Source organism: Pan paniscus, chromosome 16 (genome assembly GCF_029289425.2).
Source record: "Pan paniscus chromosome 16, NHGRI_mPanPan1-v2.0_pri, whole genome shotgun sequence".
Classification (NCBI taxonomy): Eukaryota; Metazoa; Chordata; class Mammalia; order Primates; family Hominidae; genus Pan; species Pan paniscus.
In genome coordinates this window covers 83,825,553-83,844,235 of record NC_073265.2, presented here as the reverse complement: position 1 = coordinate 83,844,235, position 18,683 = coordinate 83,825,553, and the positions used below count along the sequence as shown (strand labels likewise).

General features: G+C 42.3%; 1 protein-coding gene across 4 annotated transcripts in view; it reads right to left on the bottom strand.

The window, feature by feature from the left end:
• Positions 1-18,683, bottom strand: part of MCTP2 (multiple C2 and transmembrane domain containing 2) — a 258,566-nt gene that overhangs the window by 176,310 nt on the left and 63,573 nt on the right. For 2 of the 4 annotated variants that reach the window (XM_034939475.4, XM_057299844.2), the window contains exons 2-3: positions 15,730-16,262; positions 175-237 (exon numbers count right to left, since the gene is read on the bottom strand). In XM_034939475.4, coding sequence (XP_034795366.2) covers positions 175-237; positions 15,730-16,194 — 528 coding nt within the window. In that variant the 5' untranslated portion in view covers positions 16,195-16,262. Of the gene's footprint in view, positions 1-174; positions 238-15,729; positions 16,861-18,683 lie in introns of those variants that run through there. The other 2 variants (XM_034939474.3, XM_055098233.2) reach the window with 1 other exon arrangement.

Below are 18,683 nucleotides of genomic sequence, written 5' to 3'. Positions count from 1 at the left end.
GACACTGAATTAATCTCCTCCAGCCAAAATTTGCAAGGCCTGGTTTTGTAAGTGGATACGGTTTGGCATTTTTTTTTTTTTCAGCAATAAAAGAGGCAAAAAAAAAACAAACCCAAACATTTGATGAGAAATATCTACAACATTTAATGTTTCTTTTTAAGGAATGCCACTCACAGATTGTTCTTCAAAATGCTGAGATGTCATAGAAGCATTCAGGTCACTGCTTCCACATAGCTTCTGCAAAGAAAAAGAAAAAAAATCTGCTTTACAAAAGCAAATTCATACCAACTCAGGAAGATACCCTCTATCAGGTCTTTCCCTTTGGAAATCTGATATTTGCATATGCAGCTTCAGTGAGGGCCGCCTTCCTGTTTGTTGGCAAGGAGACGTGGATTCAGTGGTGTCAACCTAGCTGTGTCCTCTGCCGCCTAAGTCACTGGATAAGAGGAACTGCACGCCCCTGCTGGGCCACATGGCATCCCTAGTTCACCCACATGTTTAGCATGCAAATAGCTTTGTTCCCAGAGAAAGCAGTGGGGCAGCAGAGCCACTGTGCCAGATCCCTCCCAAGTGGGCCAGTCCGGCCCTCAGCCTCCGATGTGAAACGAGCAGCTCAGGATCCAGAGAATTGAGCATGTCCGTTCGGAAGGAAACGTTTCAAAGTGTGATCTGAGAGACCTTCCTCAAGCCATACCTTCATGGGGCTAGCAACTGATCAATCGCCAAACCAAAACCGGGAAATGCAAATTCTGAACAGACGACCTCAGAATGAGAGGTGTCTATGTTTCCCAGTTTTTGTTTGTTGTTTTTTTTTTTTAGACAGAGTCTCACTCTGTTGCCCAGGCTGGAGTGCAATGGCACGATCTCGGCTCACTGCAACCTCCGCCTCCTGAGTTCAAGTGATTCTCCTGCCTCAGCCTCCCGAGTAGCTGGGATTACAAGCACCTGTAACAACGCCTGGATAATTTTTGTACTTTTAGTAGAGATAGGGTTTCACCATATTGGCCAGGCTGGTCTCTTGGCCAGGCTGGTCTCGGACTCCCGACCTCGTGATCTGCCTGCCTCACCCTCCCAAAGTGCTGGGATTACAGGTGTGAGCCACCGTGCCCGGCCCCTGTGTTTCCCAATTTTAAAATGCTTCTCGTACCCAGGAAATGAGTCCACAGGGCAATGACACATGCACATTGCAGTAGTTAGTATGGGGCACAGATTCCTCAGTTGTGTCAGCTTTTATAGGCACAAAGGAGATTTTATCTGTTTCTGGAACTTTAACAGAGTTTCTGGGCTGAATGTGAGGACAGCTGCCTGCAATGAGAGGCAGAGTGGAGGGGGGACATGGGCAAATGGCCTCCCAGCAATTTGAGGATATTCCTGTTTGGCACATTAGCCAGGAATGATTGCGTCAATGAAAAACACAGAATTTCCCCTCCAAAGATGACTGGATAACTTCACTGCTATGGGCCAATTTGGAGATGAGAGGCAGCCCCGGAGACAATGCTTAGGAAACCATGAGCCACTGTGGGTAGGGGCACTGATGACATTTGTCTTTTCCATGCACAGTGACCACCGGTGACCACCTGGACATGACTCAGACATCCAGCTTGATGGCAGGCTACCTTCCGAGACACACATTCGCTCTGTCCAGTGCAGCTTCAAGAAGCAACAAAACATCCAGACCAGGGGGCAAATCTTCAGCACCCACGAGAAATGGTGAGGAGCTGCAAACAAGGGCGGGCTTTCTGGCCCACTGCCTCTGCATGCAGTGACATTGAGAAAGGCTGCAACTGGGCAGAAACGAGCCCTGAGTACAAGAAGGCATGGAGCCTCATGGGGCTAGGACAAAGAGGCCCTAAGGTTCTTGTAATCTGCGGTTCTTACCCTTGCCTCTTTCCCCATCAGTCCCAGGTTTAATGTCCCTAGACTGTGAATACACTGTGTTCAGTTCAGGTTAATTCGTGCAGGATCAAGAGTGATTTCAGACACAAGCTTTTTCTAGGGCCCTGGCACTGCAGCCACTATATGCCTCTGACCCAGGAAGTACCACCACTGCCTAGGCAGGAAGACAGCCCTAACTCTCAATGTGGCTTGATGACGGACAAGAAAAGAGGCCACAGGTCCTTTGCCAAACAACCTCTCCCTTAGTTCTTGGTATCTCCTGCATGTGTTAGGTATAAAAGGACCCCCAGGTGAGTTGGGCAGTACTCTCTGAAGTCCACTTTATGACAATAATCAGAACCTTATTCAACTTACTGACTTTCCCAATATCAATAGATTTATTTGTATGTGTTTTATACCATACACTATCATTTCCCAATAATGCAATCAAATGCAATCATTCTGCCTGATTTCCGGCATCAATAACCATGCCTTCACATGCATAGCCAAGAGTGAACAGTGCTGATGCTCTGAAGCCTGAAAAATCACATGCTATGGTCTCCAGTTCTATTAATTGAATCAATGCTCTACCTAACCAATCCCATTTTGAAGATAATTCCACAAAACTATTGGGATCCACTAAAGTGGATAATAACACTTTTGATTAAAGTGTTATGTCATTAGCCAAGGATAATGATGGTCTTGTATCTTCTACTTTCAAGTGGAGGAGTGGACAGAGGTATGATTAAACCGTATCACCCCTCAGACTGGACCATATATATTCTCCCAAGTTGGCCTCACTGTACTGAATGATGATGTTAATTAAATGACAAAATTAATCCACCTAACCACCATCATTTACATGCTATCAAAAATAAAAACGGAGCTTTTATTCAAATATGTGATAAGTCTTCCACTTATAACAACAAGGAAATTCAATGTGAGGAATGACATTAATTCAACATTATGGCTGGTTTTACTCACAGAAAAGTCACAGAACTTAAAGTTATGGTTCCCACAGCCACCGTAACTGTCACACACCATATATAAACACCAAGATAGGAAAGTGATTACCATAAAGAACAGCAAAATGTTCCATATGCACAGGAGGATGGAGTTACAGCCGCTGGGGGACACATAACTTTGGATATTCCCCCACACTCTTGCATAGTGCCTGTGGTATTATTCGTTGAGTAGAAGTTGCATTATTTTCACCTGCTTTATAAAACTAGAAACTACATCAGTAACTTACTTTCTCATTAAAAAGAGCAGAATTAATATTTATTTCATCAGGAATACCCCAGAATACCACTATTACTAGATTTTTAAAAAATGTTCCCTAGGCTGAGTGTAGTGGCTCATGCCTGTAATCCCAGCACTTTGGGAGGCCGAGGTGGGCGGATCACCTGAGGTCAGGAGTTCGAGACCAGCCTGGCCAACATGGCAACCCCCCCCCCCCCAATCTCTAATAAAAATACAAAAATTAGCCGGGTGTGGTGGCGTGCACCTGTCATCCCAGTTTCTCGGGAGGCTGAGGCAGGAGAGTCACCTGAACCCAGGATGTGGAGGTTGCAGTGAGCCAAGATCATATCACTGTACTCCAGGCTGGGCAACAGAGTGAGATTCCGTCTCAAAAATAAAACAAAAAAAAGAAAGTTCCCAATAAATGTAACCAAGCACTGTGGATTGCCTTTGTTTTTTGTTTTTGTTTGTTTGTTTGTTTTTGAGACAAGGTCTCCCTCTGTCACCCAGGCTGGAGTGCACTGACATGTTCATAGCTCACTGCAGCCTCGACCTCCTGGAACTTTAAGCCATCCTCCTGCCTCGGCCTCCTGAGTAGCTGAGATTACAAGTGCACACCATCACACTTGGCTAAGTTTTGTTTTATTTTATAAATATTTTAGAATATAAAAATTTTTAAATAGATATATGTTGTAGTATTATATATTATTTTATGTTATAAAATATTTTATAATAAAATAGTTTTATTTATTTTATAAATTTTCTTACAAAATCTATTTTTGTAGAGATGCCTTCTCACAGCCACCATAATTGTCACACACCAGCCCAGGCTGGTCTCCATCTCCTGGCCTTAAGCGATCTTCCCACCTTGGCCTCCCACAAAGCACTAGAATTACAGATATGAGCTACTGTGCTTGGCCTTTTTAAAAAAAATTTACTTAAAAAAATTAACACACTGTAAAATTGACATTTTACATGTGTACACTGCCATAGTTTTAAACACCTGTATATATTTGTATAACCCCCACCACAATCATAATAATAGAACAGTTCTACCACCCAAAAAAATGCCTCTGTGCTATTCCACTTTGACCCCCATCTGTGGTCAAATCTTCCAACTCTAGAACCATGGCAAGTAATTGTATATTTTCATCATATAGTTTTATCTTTTCTAGAATATCATATCATTGGAATCATACAGTATTTAAATGTTTGAGACTGGAATCTTTTACCCAACTTAATGCCTTCGAAATCCATAAAGGTTGTCATCCACGTCATTCTTTTTTATTGCTGAGTAGTATTCCATCCTAGGGATGTACTATCTATTGATTGTTTACCTAATAAGCATCATTTTAACATTTCAAACAAATTTTGTACAAGTACATACTCAGGAAGAGAAATAATTTTAAATATTGTCAAAGCTAATAAGTCTCAATATGACAAAACTGTCTAATTACATACTAGCATTCAGAAACATAGCATTAACATCTTGGAATGAGCACTATTACAAGATTAGTCTTCCCTTGCATAGCTCTCACTGCTGCCTTTCAGGTAAGTGTTTTTCATTTGTGTTTTTTTAAATAAAAGCAAGTTTGCATTGATATTTCCATTCTGCCTTGCTAAACTGAAATTTATGGGAAGGTAATACATACTTTGCATTCCCTTTAGATGTGGATTTTCCTTCCATAAGAATGCAAATATATTAAAATTCGGCAGGATATGGGGAGATACTGGAATGGCAGATCAATTACTTTAAAAAGAAAATCTTCTCTAGTCACCAAGGACTTTGAGATTGAGGGCAAGAAACTGTTGTGAATAAACATTTTCCTTTCAATATACACTAAATGTGATCCTGTACAAATACCATCTCCCATGTGGCTGTCTGAAGGGTCTTACTATGAGGCACACACAGGAAGCCAAATTAAAAATTAGGTAAGCAGTCACTGTTTGTTTACATTTCAGAGGAAGAAAACATAAACCCACATCCAGAAAAGCTAAATAAGAGTAAAAATTTGGCTGAACAAATCAATAGTATTCTCTTTAAAAACTGCCCCATTAAAGTACATAAATGTATACATATTGCATATTTAATCTATAACCTGTATCTTGTCTATCTAGAATATGTATATTTAAGAATATAGGAGTCACAAACACAAATACAAATACATAGAGGACAAAGGAAGTTACAAAATAAGCAAAAGGAATCAGACGGCTCCAGTAAGCATGAAGCAGCAACTGGACACAGTGATAGAATGAAAAGTGAGCTACATGGCAACGAGAGGTCAAAACTGGAAGGTGTATTCAGAAGACAATCAAGCCTACTAAACGGCCAAGTCTGTTCTTTTTTTGTACCACTTTTCAGGAGGTTATGGATCATACAATCAAGGTGTATAAATTAATTCTCTCTCATCTCCAAGACTGGTCTCTAAAAGTGATTTCCCTGCTGTACTGACTGTCTAATCTAATAGCAAAATATGAATCGTGTGTGTGTGTGTGTGTCCATATACCTTGCTCAAGCATATGATGGTATAAAACAGTCAGTAAATTACATCCCATGAGACAAATCCAGCCCGCCGCTTGCTTTTACAAATAAAGTTTGATTGAAATACACCGCTGTCTACTTGTTCTTGTGTTGTCTATGGCCAATGTCATGTGACCTCACCTTGAGTAGTTGTGACAGAGGCCTGTGGCCCACAAAGCTCTGGCCCTTTCTAAAAAAAAAGTTTATCAACCCCTGTTGAAATGCTCTAAAACTCTGCATATTTAGTAATATTTGTCCACTGACCTGCCGTAAGTTTTTTGCATGTTTATTAACAGGAGATACTTTAAAAAATGGTTGCTTGTACATTGCTGAGCACTTCCTAATGTAAAATTTATGCTCCTTGTAACTTCTTAAAACAAGTCCACAGGCTGTCATTAGTCTCCCCAATTGGCAAAGAGGAAAGCAGAGCCAGGAGGCTAAATGGCCATCACAGGAAAGCTGGAGAGTTCGGCCCTGGAGAGCACTCTAGGTTGGGCTTCCCCTGAGTGACCTGGGTACGCTGCTCTTTTCACTGTACCACCCCTGCGTCAGGAGAATCCCAAAACAGCACACCTCACCTGACCGGGAGGCAGCTGTACATGGTAGTGAACAAGGCTCTGGAGTCCAGAAGACCTGGATTTGAGTCCCACCTCTGCTACTTCCTAGCTTTCTGTCCTTGAAAAATATACCTAAAATTCAAGACATGGGAACATCTCTCAATGGATCAAAACAGATTCTTATAGGTTGTTAGAATAATTAAATCACTCAGAGGGTATTTACTGAAAGCCTTTTCTCAGACAGACACTGTGCGAGGACTCTTTATATATAGAGGAAACCAAATAGATGTGATCTGATAATATTTATGTAGAAATTAGCAGAGTTCCTTACACATAAACCCTCAGTAAGTAGCATTAGATTGGTGTTGCTGTTCTATTTATTATTATGAATTATATTAGTAATAGTCATAAAACAGCCTATGTGTTTGGGAAGAGGGGATCAAAAGAACTTGATGAAGGTGGTGAGCAATCTGAGTCCCTTTCTTAGCTCCCTCCAACATTCCCCACCGAAAGTGACCAGGACAAAGTCAGAGACTGGCTGACGAAGCCTCGGGACAGTGCCATTTTCCCTCTGCCCACAGCCCATCAGCCTGTGCGCCATTTCTCCATATCTTTTGTCCAAGGCAAAGCTTGGACTTACTGCTATACCCAGTGTCTACAGCAGACACAGCAAGCACTGCCTGTGTGCCAACGATTCCTTCTGCCCTATGAGTGATGCAGCATTGAGCCCATGGGGTTCCTGTGCATCCCGCTCATTCAGTGCACTAAGCAGCTAGAGTTGCCTGGCAAGATAGGAACGCCCTACATGATGTGGCTTCTGTTAACTTCTCTGCCATCTCCTCCCATTGCCGCCTCACTGCCTCCTCTCCAGCCTCACTGCTTCCTTGCTCTTCCTGAAACATCAGGGACACTCCTGCTACCCTGGGGCCTTTATGCTTGCTGTTCTCTTTTTCTGGAAGGCTTTTCTCTAGCTATGCACACAACCCACTTCCTCACCTCCTCCATATCTTTGTGTGAAGGTTATCTTCTCGGAAGAGGTCCTTCCTGACCACTCTGTACAAAATGATAACACCTCCCCCCCAGCACCTACTCTGCTTTCTTTCTCTCCATGACACTTTATGTTCTGATTATATCTATAGCTTGCCACCTTTCCTAGTGGAAACTCCATGAGGAAGGTGACTTTTTTCTATTTTGTTGACTACTGTGTCCCTAGTGTCTGGATCTGCATCAGCACAAAGCAGGCGTTCAACAGGTGCGAAGGGAAGGAAGAAGAACAGCAAGACCGAGCCCATGATGGACCCTGGGATGTAGCTGACACACCTGCCTCTCTGACACACCATCACATATTGAGGTACGACTTTCGAGATCACACAAAAATAGTAAAAATGACGTCATTGAAGTGTAGAGAAACTGACGCACTTGTTTAATTTTGCAACCTGGAGGTCGTTTCCTCTCCTCTGTGGTTTCTCACTCTCCTTCTCTGTGATCACTAACCTGAAGCTATGCAGTTGCCAAGCCATTTCTGGAAATATCTCAATGGGGAACTTCTCTAAATCACTCAACCCACCCACGTAAGTGCATGCCAAAGCTAGTTATTCACAACTCCAACTGCCAAATGAAATGTCAGGGAAGGACATACCCCATTGTGGAATTACATGGATTATGGGAAAGGGGGAATGATCCTTTCTTTCATAATTATTAGTTATTGACCATGACAATGAGCCCATTCAATCTTGATAATTATCCTTGTGTTTAAAAGGACACAGTGGACACAGAAAAATAAATGTCTTCCTTTTGTGATCAACTTTTTTTATCTCCAGATCTGAGCTCTCCCATTTGCAGAATTGTACTTCCAAACTCATGTTATACCCACAGTTCTGCGCACAGTCTCAGGATTCAGACAATCCTGGAGTTAGATCCTGTCTCTGACACTTACTAGCTGGATGACATTAAGCAAGTCACTAAAATTCCCCAAACCTCCATGTCATTCTGAAAAATAAGCAATGTTAAAAATAATTATAAACACTAATGAATACAACCAAAATCATGGCAGTAAGCACTTGTTAGGTGCTTGTGGCTGGCAGGTACTGGGCTAAGACCTTCATATTTTTCTAGCCCCACAGACAAACTTAACTAATCTGTATTACTCTCTGCCTATCTAAGTCTTACTAATTCTCAAAAGGAGTTCTCTTCAAGCCTTTCCTGACCACCCTGCTCAGAGTAACCTCCCCACTCATCTCAACTGATTATCTAGCACTGAGTAGAGACTGGTTGGTATTGCTGGTCCTTTTTTTCAGTGTCTGTGTCTAATCCCAATTTCACCATCAATACCTACGGCAAGAACCAGAATAGACCGTATGCATTTTCTAAATACTTAGCTGATTTTACAATGCATGTTAAAAGCGTCTTGTAAAGTAAGTACTAGGAGAGTGCTGACTAGAGGAGAAAATGAGGAGAAAAAAACTAGATAAGAAGAAAAAAATAAAAAGATAAGCTCCTCTCCCTCCGAGTTCCCTTAACTTTAGCTTCTTCACATTTCGTCTGACACTTAGAAACTCCTTTCTTTAGGGCCCTACCCACGTAGGGCCTCCATGTATCACCCTTCCCCAGCACAACTAAAGTTCTTATGGCTTTCCAAGCCTTTGGCAGTGGCTGGAAAGTCAATTGCAGTGATAATATGAATCAATATACATGCATACCATATAAGCAAGGTTTGCAGAAAGGCCGGGAGAAGAAGAAAAATGACATTTCTACTCTTCAAGACCTTAAACTCTAACAAGAGAGACTGACTTCTAAACAGCTATGTGTGTATACACACACACCTATAAAAAGGTATATATATACACTCCCATACATATATATATATATCCGCATGTGTGTGTATGTGTGTGGAGGTATTGGTATGTGGCAGTAGACTATGGTGCTCTTACCTCCTCTTTTGCCACAAGTCTTGGTGACAAGAGCAATGAGATCGTCCTCTGAGGCTAAAACTGTTAAGATCACAGAGTTAGTCAGCTCATGCGACTATAACAAAATACCACTTACTAGGTGGCTTAAACAACAGAAACCCACTTCCTGCCTTGCAGATGACTCCATTCTCACTGTGTCCTCACATGGTGGGGAATGAGAGACCTCTGGTGTCTCTTTCTCTTGTATAAGGACACCAGTTCCATTGGATCAGGGCTCCATGCTTCTGACCTCACTTATCCTTAATCGCCTCCTAAAGGCCATATCTTCAATACAGTCATGTAAAGGTTAGAGATTCAACATAAGAACTTGGTCTGGGGGACACAATTCAATCCAAGCAATGACTCTTTATCCGTCAGCACCCAGACATACAAAGTCACCTAAAGGACACAATATGGATGCCAGGCCACCATGATAAGATATCAGCCTTACAATTAATGAAGTGATAACATACAATTAATGAAATAATGTGTCAATCAGAAAAAGGGAGAGGTCATGCCAGGAAGCCTCAATAAAAGTTTGGACTTGTTCAGAAGGAGGGACTTTAAAATCCAGGCTTCCTGGACTAAGTGGACTCACAGAGATGGATAAAGGTGGCCCTAGCAGACAAAGTGTGAGTATGTCAAGTTCTAATTTGTGGCTCAGTACCCATTGTGAGATGGATGGTGTATGAAATGCCATTCAGCATGGAGCCCATGCATTCTCCCTGCAGTGTGCCAATCCCTGCACCAATTTTCCCGATTCTTATGTGACTTCTCCTAAAGGCTGACTGTGGGGAGGAAATGCATTTCAAGTGTTGCCAGGCCCTGAGATAATAATTTCTCCTCACAGGTTAATGAAGTAGACATTGATTATGATTTGACTTTCTGTGTGATTTGACAAAAATGAAGAATGAGCTGTTTACATCCAAAGAACATTAGAGTCTTTAATTTTTATTATTTTTTTTGAGATGGCATCTTGCCCTGTCACCCTTGCTGGACTGCATGGGCACAATCACAGCCCACTGCAACCTCTGCCTCCTGGGTTCAAGCGATTCTCACGCCTCAGCCTCCTCAGTAGCTGGGACCACAGGCATGTGCCACCATGCCTAGCTAATTTTTATATTTTTAGTAGAGACAGGATTTTACCACGTTGGCAAGGCTGGTCTTGACCTTCTGACCTCAAGTGATCCACCCATGTTAGCCTCCCAAAGTGCTGGGATTACAGGCATGAGCCACCACATCTGGCCTAGAGTCTTCAAAGTATTTAATTCTCATGGCAAATTAGTTGTGATTGTCATTTGTAGCTCAGACTCGTGACCATCTGGTTATCATGAGTCAGTCCTCTGAGCTAGATGACTACTGGACAGTTAGTACATGTCTTAGAGCACGCTGACTTTCTCAAGAACTTACTCAGTGATGCCCTTGCCCAGGACCAATTTGTCTTCCCCTTTCTACCTCCTCTTCCTGTTGTAATCCCTTCTTCTCTCTACAGATTTCTCCACAGAACAGATTGAGGTTAGTGCTCAGTCAGAGTAAAAGTGACATGCTATGAAAATGAAGGCAGGCTGATTATACTCACCGAAGAGTTGGAAAAAGCACCACAGAGAAGGAAGGTTTCCACTAGGCCTTGAAGTATGGGAAGGATTTCAGTAGAACAGAATGAATATGAAGTAAGTTTGCTCCGTGTCCCCACCCAAATCTCATCTTGTAGCTCCCATAATTCCCACATGTTGTAGGAGGGACCCATGGGAGATGACTGAACCATGGGGCGACTCTTTCCCATGCTGTTCTCGTGATAGTGAATGGGTCTCATGAGATCTGATGGTTTTATGACGGGGAGTGTGATAGTTAATGCTGAGTGTCAACTCGATTAGACTGAAGGATATAAAATATTGATCCTGGGTGTGTCTGTGAGGGTGTTGCTAAAAGAGATTAACGTTTGAGTCAGTGGGCTGGGAAAGGCAGACCCACCCTTAATCTGGGTGGGCATCATCTAATCAGCTGCCAGTGCGGCTAGAATATAAGCAGGCAGAAAAATGTGAAAACAGACTGGCCTAGCCTCCCAGCCTACACCTTTCTCCTGTGCTGGATGCTTCCTGCCCTCAAACATCCGAATCCAAATTCTTCAGTTTTGGAACCTGGACTGCTTGCTCCTCAGCCTGTAGATGGCCTACTGTGGGACCATGTGATCATGTGAGATAATATTTAATAAACATATATATATATATATATATATATTCCATTAGTTCTGTCCCTCTAGACAGAACTATATATATATATAGTATGTGTGTGTGTGTGTGTGTATATATATATATATATATTCCATTAGTACTGCCCCTCTAGAGAACCCTAATACAGGGAGTTTCCTTGTCCATGCTCTCTCCCTTTGCTGGCTGCCATCCATGTAAGACATGACTTGCTCCTCCTTGCCTTCTGCCATGATTGTGAGGCCTCCCCAGCCATGTGGAACTGTAAGTCGTCCATATGAAACCTCTTTCTTTTGTAATTTGCCCAGTCTCATTATGTCTATCAGTAGCATGAAAATGGACTAATATGATAGGTAAGAGAGAAGGAAACATGTGAGATGACAAAAGACCCCACAAACATGAAAAGCAGGGAAAGTAAGAGACTACCATTATTCACAGGTGTTTGGCTTGAACAGCTAGGTGAATAATGGTGATATTGCCAATAAATCATGGTCTATGTTTGAGGTGGTTGTTCAGGGAGACTGAATTCTGTCAAAACAAGTCGAAACCAGGTTCCTATGAGACATCCAGTAGGGTGTGGATCCGGAGCTCAAGAGAGAGTCTGGCTAAATCCTCTTCCACGGATGTATCCTTTCTTCTAAGCGTATGTTCTCACCTTTTGGTTTTACAGCCGGATTTGGCATTTGCAATATTTTAGGCTCTGCCTGTCCTGTTTTTCACATTCCTTCTTCCTTGCCCCTCATCCTTACTTTCCTCTTTTGCCCCATCATTCCATTTCCCCGTAACAGTAGACTAACATTTCACTTTCTTTGCTGATGCTGGTGGGCCTGGAGGTGACTGCAGAATTCAGGCATTGCTGATATTTGGGGTCCTGTCCCACTGCCACAGGCTTACTCTCTACGTATCTGAGTCTTACTAATTCTCAAAAGGAGTTCTCTTCAAGCCTTTCCTGACCACCCTGCTCAGAGTAACCTCCCCACTTATCTCAACTGGCACCAGAGCAGCGTTGGTACACAACAGAAGAGGCAAACCCCTAGGGATCCCTCAGGCCACAGATGCTCAGTGCTTGCCTGACCCCTCTGGAAAGCTAAAAACAAAGTAAGTTAAACTGAGAACACTGGACAAAAATCTGATTGTCCTTGCTGTACACCAGGCTTGCCACATGCCAACTCCTTCCTTCTTCTTCATTTCTTCCTCATTCCACACAAGGTATAGAAAGCCACCAGCTATTAACTAGGAAGAAACAGATAAGCCATATCTAAAACACAGAGGAACCAATTCCCAAACTCTCAGGTGACATGAATTCTGCAGGAATTCCCTCTTTGTTTAAAAAAAAAAAAAAAAGCAGAAATGATAAATTCAGAGTTAAAATCAATATCAAATTTCAGCCAAAAAGTTTACACCTGCCTAAACCTCTCATTTCAATTATCATATAAAATAAAATTGAGTATTTTTTCAAAAACCACATATGATTTTAATTAAATCATAAACTAAAGAAAACTCACAGGAAAAACACAAATACCCAAGTAACCTGAATGCACTATCATTCAGGTTGCTATCATCGTTTTTGTATTAAACAAATATCAGCTGAGCATACGTTATGTGCTATGCGCAAGGCATGAAGCTAGACGCTTAGAAAACAAAGACAAAGGTGTCTCCCCAGCCATGCCAATCCTCCAAATCAACACAGCCTAGTGGAGAAGATAAGTAAGGAAGCCCCTCTTCTGTACCATGTGATAAACTGGTAGTGGGACAGGGCCTTAAACATCAGACTCCAGGTTCTTCAGTTTTGGAACTCAGACTGGGTAGTGGGACAGGCCCAACTCAAACAGGCAGGACTGAGGGGAGGAGCCGGTGAGGAGGGAGCTGGGTGGGCAGAACTAGACTGCAAGGGATCCTAGGGGTCTGATCAGCCGCACTCCCGTCCCTCCGTCCTCTGCAAGCATGCCACCCAGCAAAGCAACGGCACTCAAGTAGAGAGAACCTCAACGCTGAATGGTAGAATCAGTCTTGGTCTTTGTTTTGTACTTTCTAGGTCAGAAAAAGAGGAACAAAGGATTCATTTTTGAGAAAAAAGGTTAAAAAAAATGGTTGCGTTAAAAGGGAAAAACCAAATGATCCAGAATAACCTATTCTGGAAGGAATCTGCCTATTCTAAGCTTTCTGCATTTAGCCTGGAGAAGATAAAATAGCCAACCCAACAACCCCACATCTACTATCATGGACCAGCCCACACCCTTCCAGACACACATCACACCACAAAGCTCCCAGTGCCTCCAATCCAGGTAGAGCAAAACACTCATCACCCCCAACAGCACCCATCCACACTTCAGGCCTGTGATCACCAGCTTTCCTCACCTGGCAAGCACACTATCCTCTGTGCCAACTTGGACACTGCTTCACAGATAACATGCCCTCATTTTCCACACACTGATCCCCTCCTTCCAGTGAGCTGCCAGACCAGGCTGAAACATTTTGCAACAACAGCTCTGATATCCAGTAGCCTCTTATGCTCTGCTTGTAAGATCTCCCAAAAAATCACAGTTGGAGGGCAGAGGCACTTTCTTACCCATCTCTATTTCCAATAGCAACTTTCACACTGCCTGGCCTAGAGTAGCATTCAAATATTTCTGTTTAATCAACAAAGACAATAAAAGTTCTTTTTTTTTTTTTTTTTGAGACAGAGTCTCACTCTGTCACCCAGGCTGGAGTGCAGTCGTGCGATCTTAGCTCACTGCAGGTTCTACCTCCCGCGTTCATGCCATTCTCCTGCCTCAGCCTCCCAAGTAGCTGGGACTACAGGTGCCCGCCACCACGCCCGGCTAATTTTTTTGTATTTTTAGTAGAGATGGGGTTTCACCATGTTAGCTAGGATGGTCTCAATCTCCTGAACTCGTGATCCACCCACCTCGGTCTCCCAAAGTACTGGGATTACAGGAACGAGCCACCGTGCCCGGCCATGACAATAAAAGTTCTAAATGGTTTAACAGCAGTCGCTTCAAAAAAATTCCTTCTGAGTATGAAAATGTTAGCATATCAAAGCCAAGAAGCCCACTTTCATTTTCTGGTCAGGAAAAACAAGAAGAAGATTAACTTTATTATATAATTCAACAGGTTACCTTCCTTATACTGACCTGATTTAATAATCTACTTCATTTGCATTTTGTTTAAAAGAAACATGTATTTCAAATTCATAAATAACTAAAAAGTCAAAAAAGGTTTACAAAATGGGTTTTATAAAATGTAATGCCAAATAAAAAAATAGTTAAAATCATTTATGGGTAATGGTGTCTTAACATAGTAATGCTTGCTAATGAATATGGCCATGATATCCTCCAAACATCCATGATCCCTTCCCTGGTGAAACCCTGATACATGGAATAAGCAATGAGTTTTGTTTCTAAAAGTGAAACTAAAAATCCAAGTTAAACAACCAGTTTTCTAGGCAATTGTAACACTAACCTGGAACACAGAAAAATTAACCCCTTACTTCAACATGGAAACGTACTTCAGTATCAGTAATGAAAGACTTTTTAAAGACAACTAATTACATCAGTCACTTAAATCATGATTTGGTAACCTGGGGATTGAATTTAAATTATATTCACCCTTGAAATAAAATATTTGTGTCATCATTATATTTGGTTAATTAATTGTATTGAAATACTAAAGTTTTGTTAACTTTTTAAAAGAATGCTTGTTCACAGGTGAGTGCACACACAGGTATAAAATAGAAGGAAGTTCAAATCCTAAGGCAGTCAAAGGGGGACATACATTCATATGCTTCTTAGGAGTAATAATATGCATGGTTTTTCTACAGGTATGACTGGGCAATGGTGTAGTGAGAGACACAAACATACACTTAAAAAAAAATTCCAGGAAAAGTTAGGTACTTAATTTCTTTGCCAGGAGACAGATAAAAGAGAATTCATCCAATATGGCTTTTAATGTCCTAAAGTATTCTGGAAGAGTTATTTGTAATAGCTTTAAAACACACAGAGGTCAACCCTAAAACTAATGGGAACACTGGGTGCAATCAATACTGCATTAATTTAAATTCTTGTAAACAACATTCTCCCCATCTGAGCTAACCACGAAAATAACTCCTAACCAAATTTTCCAAGGGGAGGGGAAGGGGAAGGGGGAGGGGGAGGGAGAAAGGGAGGGAGAGAAGGAGAGAGGGAGAGGGAGAGAGGGAGAGGGAGAGAGGGAGACGGAGGGAGGGAGACGGAGGGAGAGAGAGAGAAAGAGGGGGGAGGGGGAGAGAGAGGGAGGGGGAGGGGGGAAGAGAGAGGGAGACGGGGAGAGAGGGAGAAAGAGAGGGAAAGAGAGAGAGAGAGAGAGACAAAAAAAAAATGAGAGCCCAGCCCTATTCTCACCTCTGGCTCTTCTGGTGCATCCCCTCCAAGGGAAGTTTTCTGAAGATCAAAGATGCCATTGCTGGACACCCGTCTCTGCTCAGCAGGAGAGGCATAGGCCTCCTCTGAGTCTGTTTCCACCACATGGAGGTGACTGGCTTCTTCCTGGCTCCAATTCAATTCTTCTTCAGACTGTTTCAAGGAGCTACTGCTGCTCTTGGGAAAGATCCCTGCAGTGGACAGACTGCTGGGCACCGAGGTGTAGGAAGACTGTGGCCCGGAGTAAGGCCGGCCCTCTGGGGCCAAGGCCTCAGCCTCCAGGAGATCAGGCACAGAGAGGCTGAGACGGCGGTCCAAGTGATGCCTTGCCCTTAGATCTGGGGGCTTACTTGGGTTCTTTTTCACCTTCTTCTTGCTCAAGTTGATCAACAATGGCCTGGTCCGCTGTTTTAATGAGCCCCAAACAGATGGTTTATCCAGATCCATGGCTGCATGAAGACCCAAGAAGCCACTTCTCAGAAGTACACCTCTACTGAAAACAACTGCAATGACTCCTATAAAACAGAAAAAAACAACAACAAAAAAAAACATGAACCTTCTTGGTGGCAGTAAGGCACATCAAAGTGGGAAACACGACTCAAAAATCTTACAGTTTCCAGTAAATGATTAAGACTGCAACATTTGATTGGTAACTTGTATAAATATTGGGAAAAGCATTTTTAAAGAACTTTTTAAAATAATTTTATCAGAGCAATTGTAGAAACATTAAAACGAAGAATGAGATGATAAGGTTGGCACCAAAAAAAAAAATGCTTCATGAAGAGATAACTCTTATTTCCTTCCCAGAGGAAGCGGAGCTAAAGACATTCACGAGAACACCAACAGCAGCTGTTCTTCAGTATGATCAAGGGGTGGGGACTTTCTACTTCTCTAAACCGGAGGTCAACAAACAGTCTCAGTGCAGGGCCAGTTATTAAATATTTTAGACTTGGTGGGCCAGATGGTGTCTGTCGCTACTACTCAACTCTGCTGCGCGACATCAAAGGAGACAGACACAATACCTAAATGAAAGAACGTGGCTGTGTTGTAATAAAACTTTGCAAACCCAGCAGACTGTGGCTTGCTGATCCCTGCTTTAACCATGTCAACTTCCTTCCCAGAATTAAGTGTACGTTTTCAAGAACAAAAACATGGCCCTATCGACTAGGATTCCATCTAGTATCTTTCAAATTTATATTCACATACAGGTGATTAGAGCAAAAAACATTTATAAAAATGTGAGTTTTGTTCTTATTCAGAAGAAATGACAAAATTCCCATAATGAAGCCCTTAAACAAAGCAAGCTTCTGAGATGTAGCCTGAGAATGTGAATGAAAGTGTGGCTCACTAGCAGTTGGTTATGAGGGATAAGGATGCTTCACACAGACAGTAAATACGTAATTACAGAGTAGGGTAAATGCTGTGGAGGAAAGTGGTGATTTGGGATATAACAGGTTGAACTCATCAGGGATCAAATCAAAATCAAATTTGCAGAAATAACCCTTATTTTATGTGTCCCATGCCTCATAATACATCCTTTCAGTTTGAAAAAGAACAGGATGGGCAGACACTGAGACCTGGCCTGTTTGTATTTTGCCACATTTGGCTGAGGCCAAAAGAGGCCAAGAGCTTCCACAAATCACATTTTCTAAAATCAAGGACCCTGGCTGTTGTGCCCCACCCCAGCTCCTTCAAGGAGAGGACAGTTTATCATTGTGAAGAACGGTCCGGAGAGCCAGAGATCACGGTGTGTGCAGCCATTTGCCTGCTGAAAGTCAGGACTTTGTCTCTATAGCCGTTGCCTAATGACCAGCGCATGACAAGAGCTTCTCCCAGGATGAACTTGGTATCTTCTGCAGACAATGTAAAGATTAAGAGCTTGGCCTCTCAAAACAGACTCCATGGGTTACAATTCTGATTTACTCTGTTCTACTTAGAGGTAGGACCAGGTGCAAGTCACTTCACTAAGCCTCCATTGCCTCACCCACCCAGTGGGGAGGAGATTACCTAGTTTACAGATACGATGACACAAAGTAGAAAGCACAGTGTCTGATGCTTTAAAGTGCTCAGACACAGAAAGCTGTCTCTATCATTATTCTCATCATTTCTTGTTTGGATATCTTAATCAAGTTATGTAAGAGTTCTGTGTCTCATTGTTATTCCCATGTTACAGATGAGTTTAACAGTAAGTACCTCGGGAGGCTGCGGTGAGGACTGAATGGACCCATACACAGAAAGTGCTTTGGTATCTAGAACAGTGCTAGGTATGGAGTAAATGTTTAATACAATGTTAGCGACTTTTAAAATTGTTTCAATTACTTTGTATTGGGTCATTTTGGCTTTAAATGTTTAAAATATTTTACAACTTTTTTGCAGCTTTTAAAAACGTTATCCTAAACAGAAACTTGAATTTCACGTTAGCAATACACAAGTACATTCAATACACATCTCGTAACTTGACTTGCAAATACGATAAAAGGCATTGCTTCTATTTTCATATAGCAATTATTTTCCTTCAATTAGCGTTTAATGAAGGAGAGTAGGGTAGCACTCTATGGAGACCCGGGAGGAATCTGTAAGAAATGGGAAGTGTCAAACCAGCTAATACAACCAGCGGACCCACAATGTGACAGGTACTATGAGAAACTCAGGACACAGAGCAGTCTTGAAAAAATTTATCATGTATGTGGAAATTAAAACAATGCAATGGAGACATCTGAGAAAAAGAATTTATACAAATTCCACACTAATTACAACCAGACAGAATTTTTTTTTTTTTTTTTTTTTTGAGTCAGGGTCTCACTCCAGTTGCCCAGGCTGGAGTGCAATGGCACGATCACAGCTCACTGCGGCCTCGAACTCCTGGGCTCAAGCGACCCTCCCAGTTCAGCCTCCCAAATAGCTGGGACTACAGACACACGCCACCATGCCCGGCT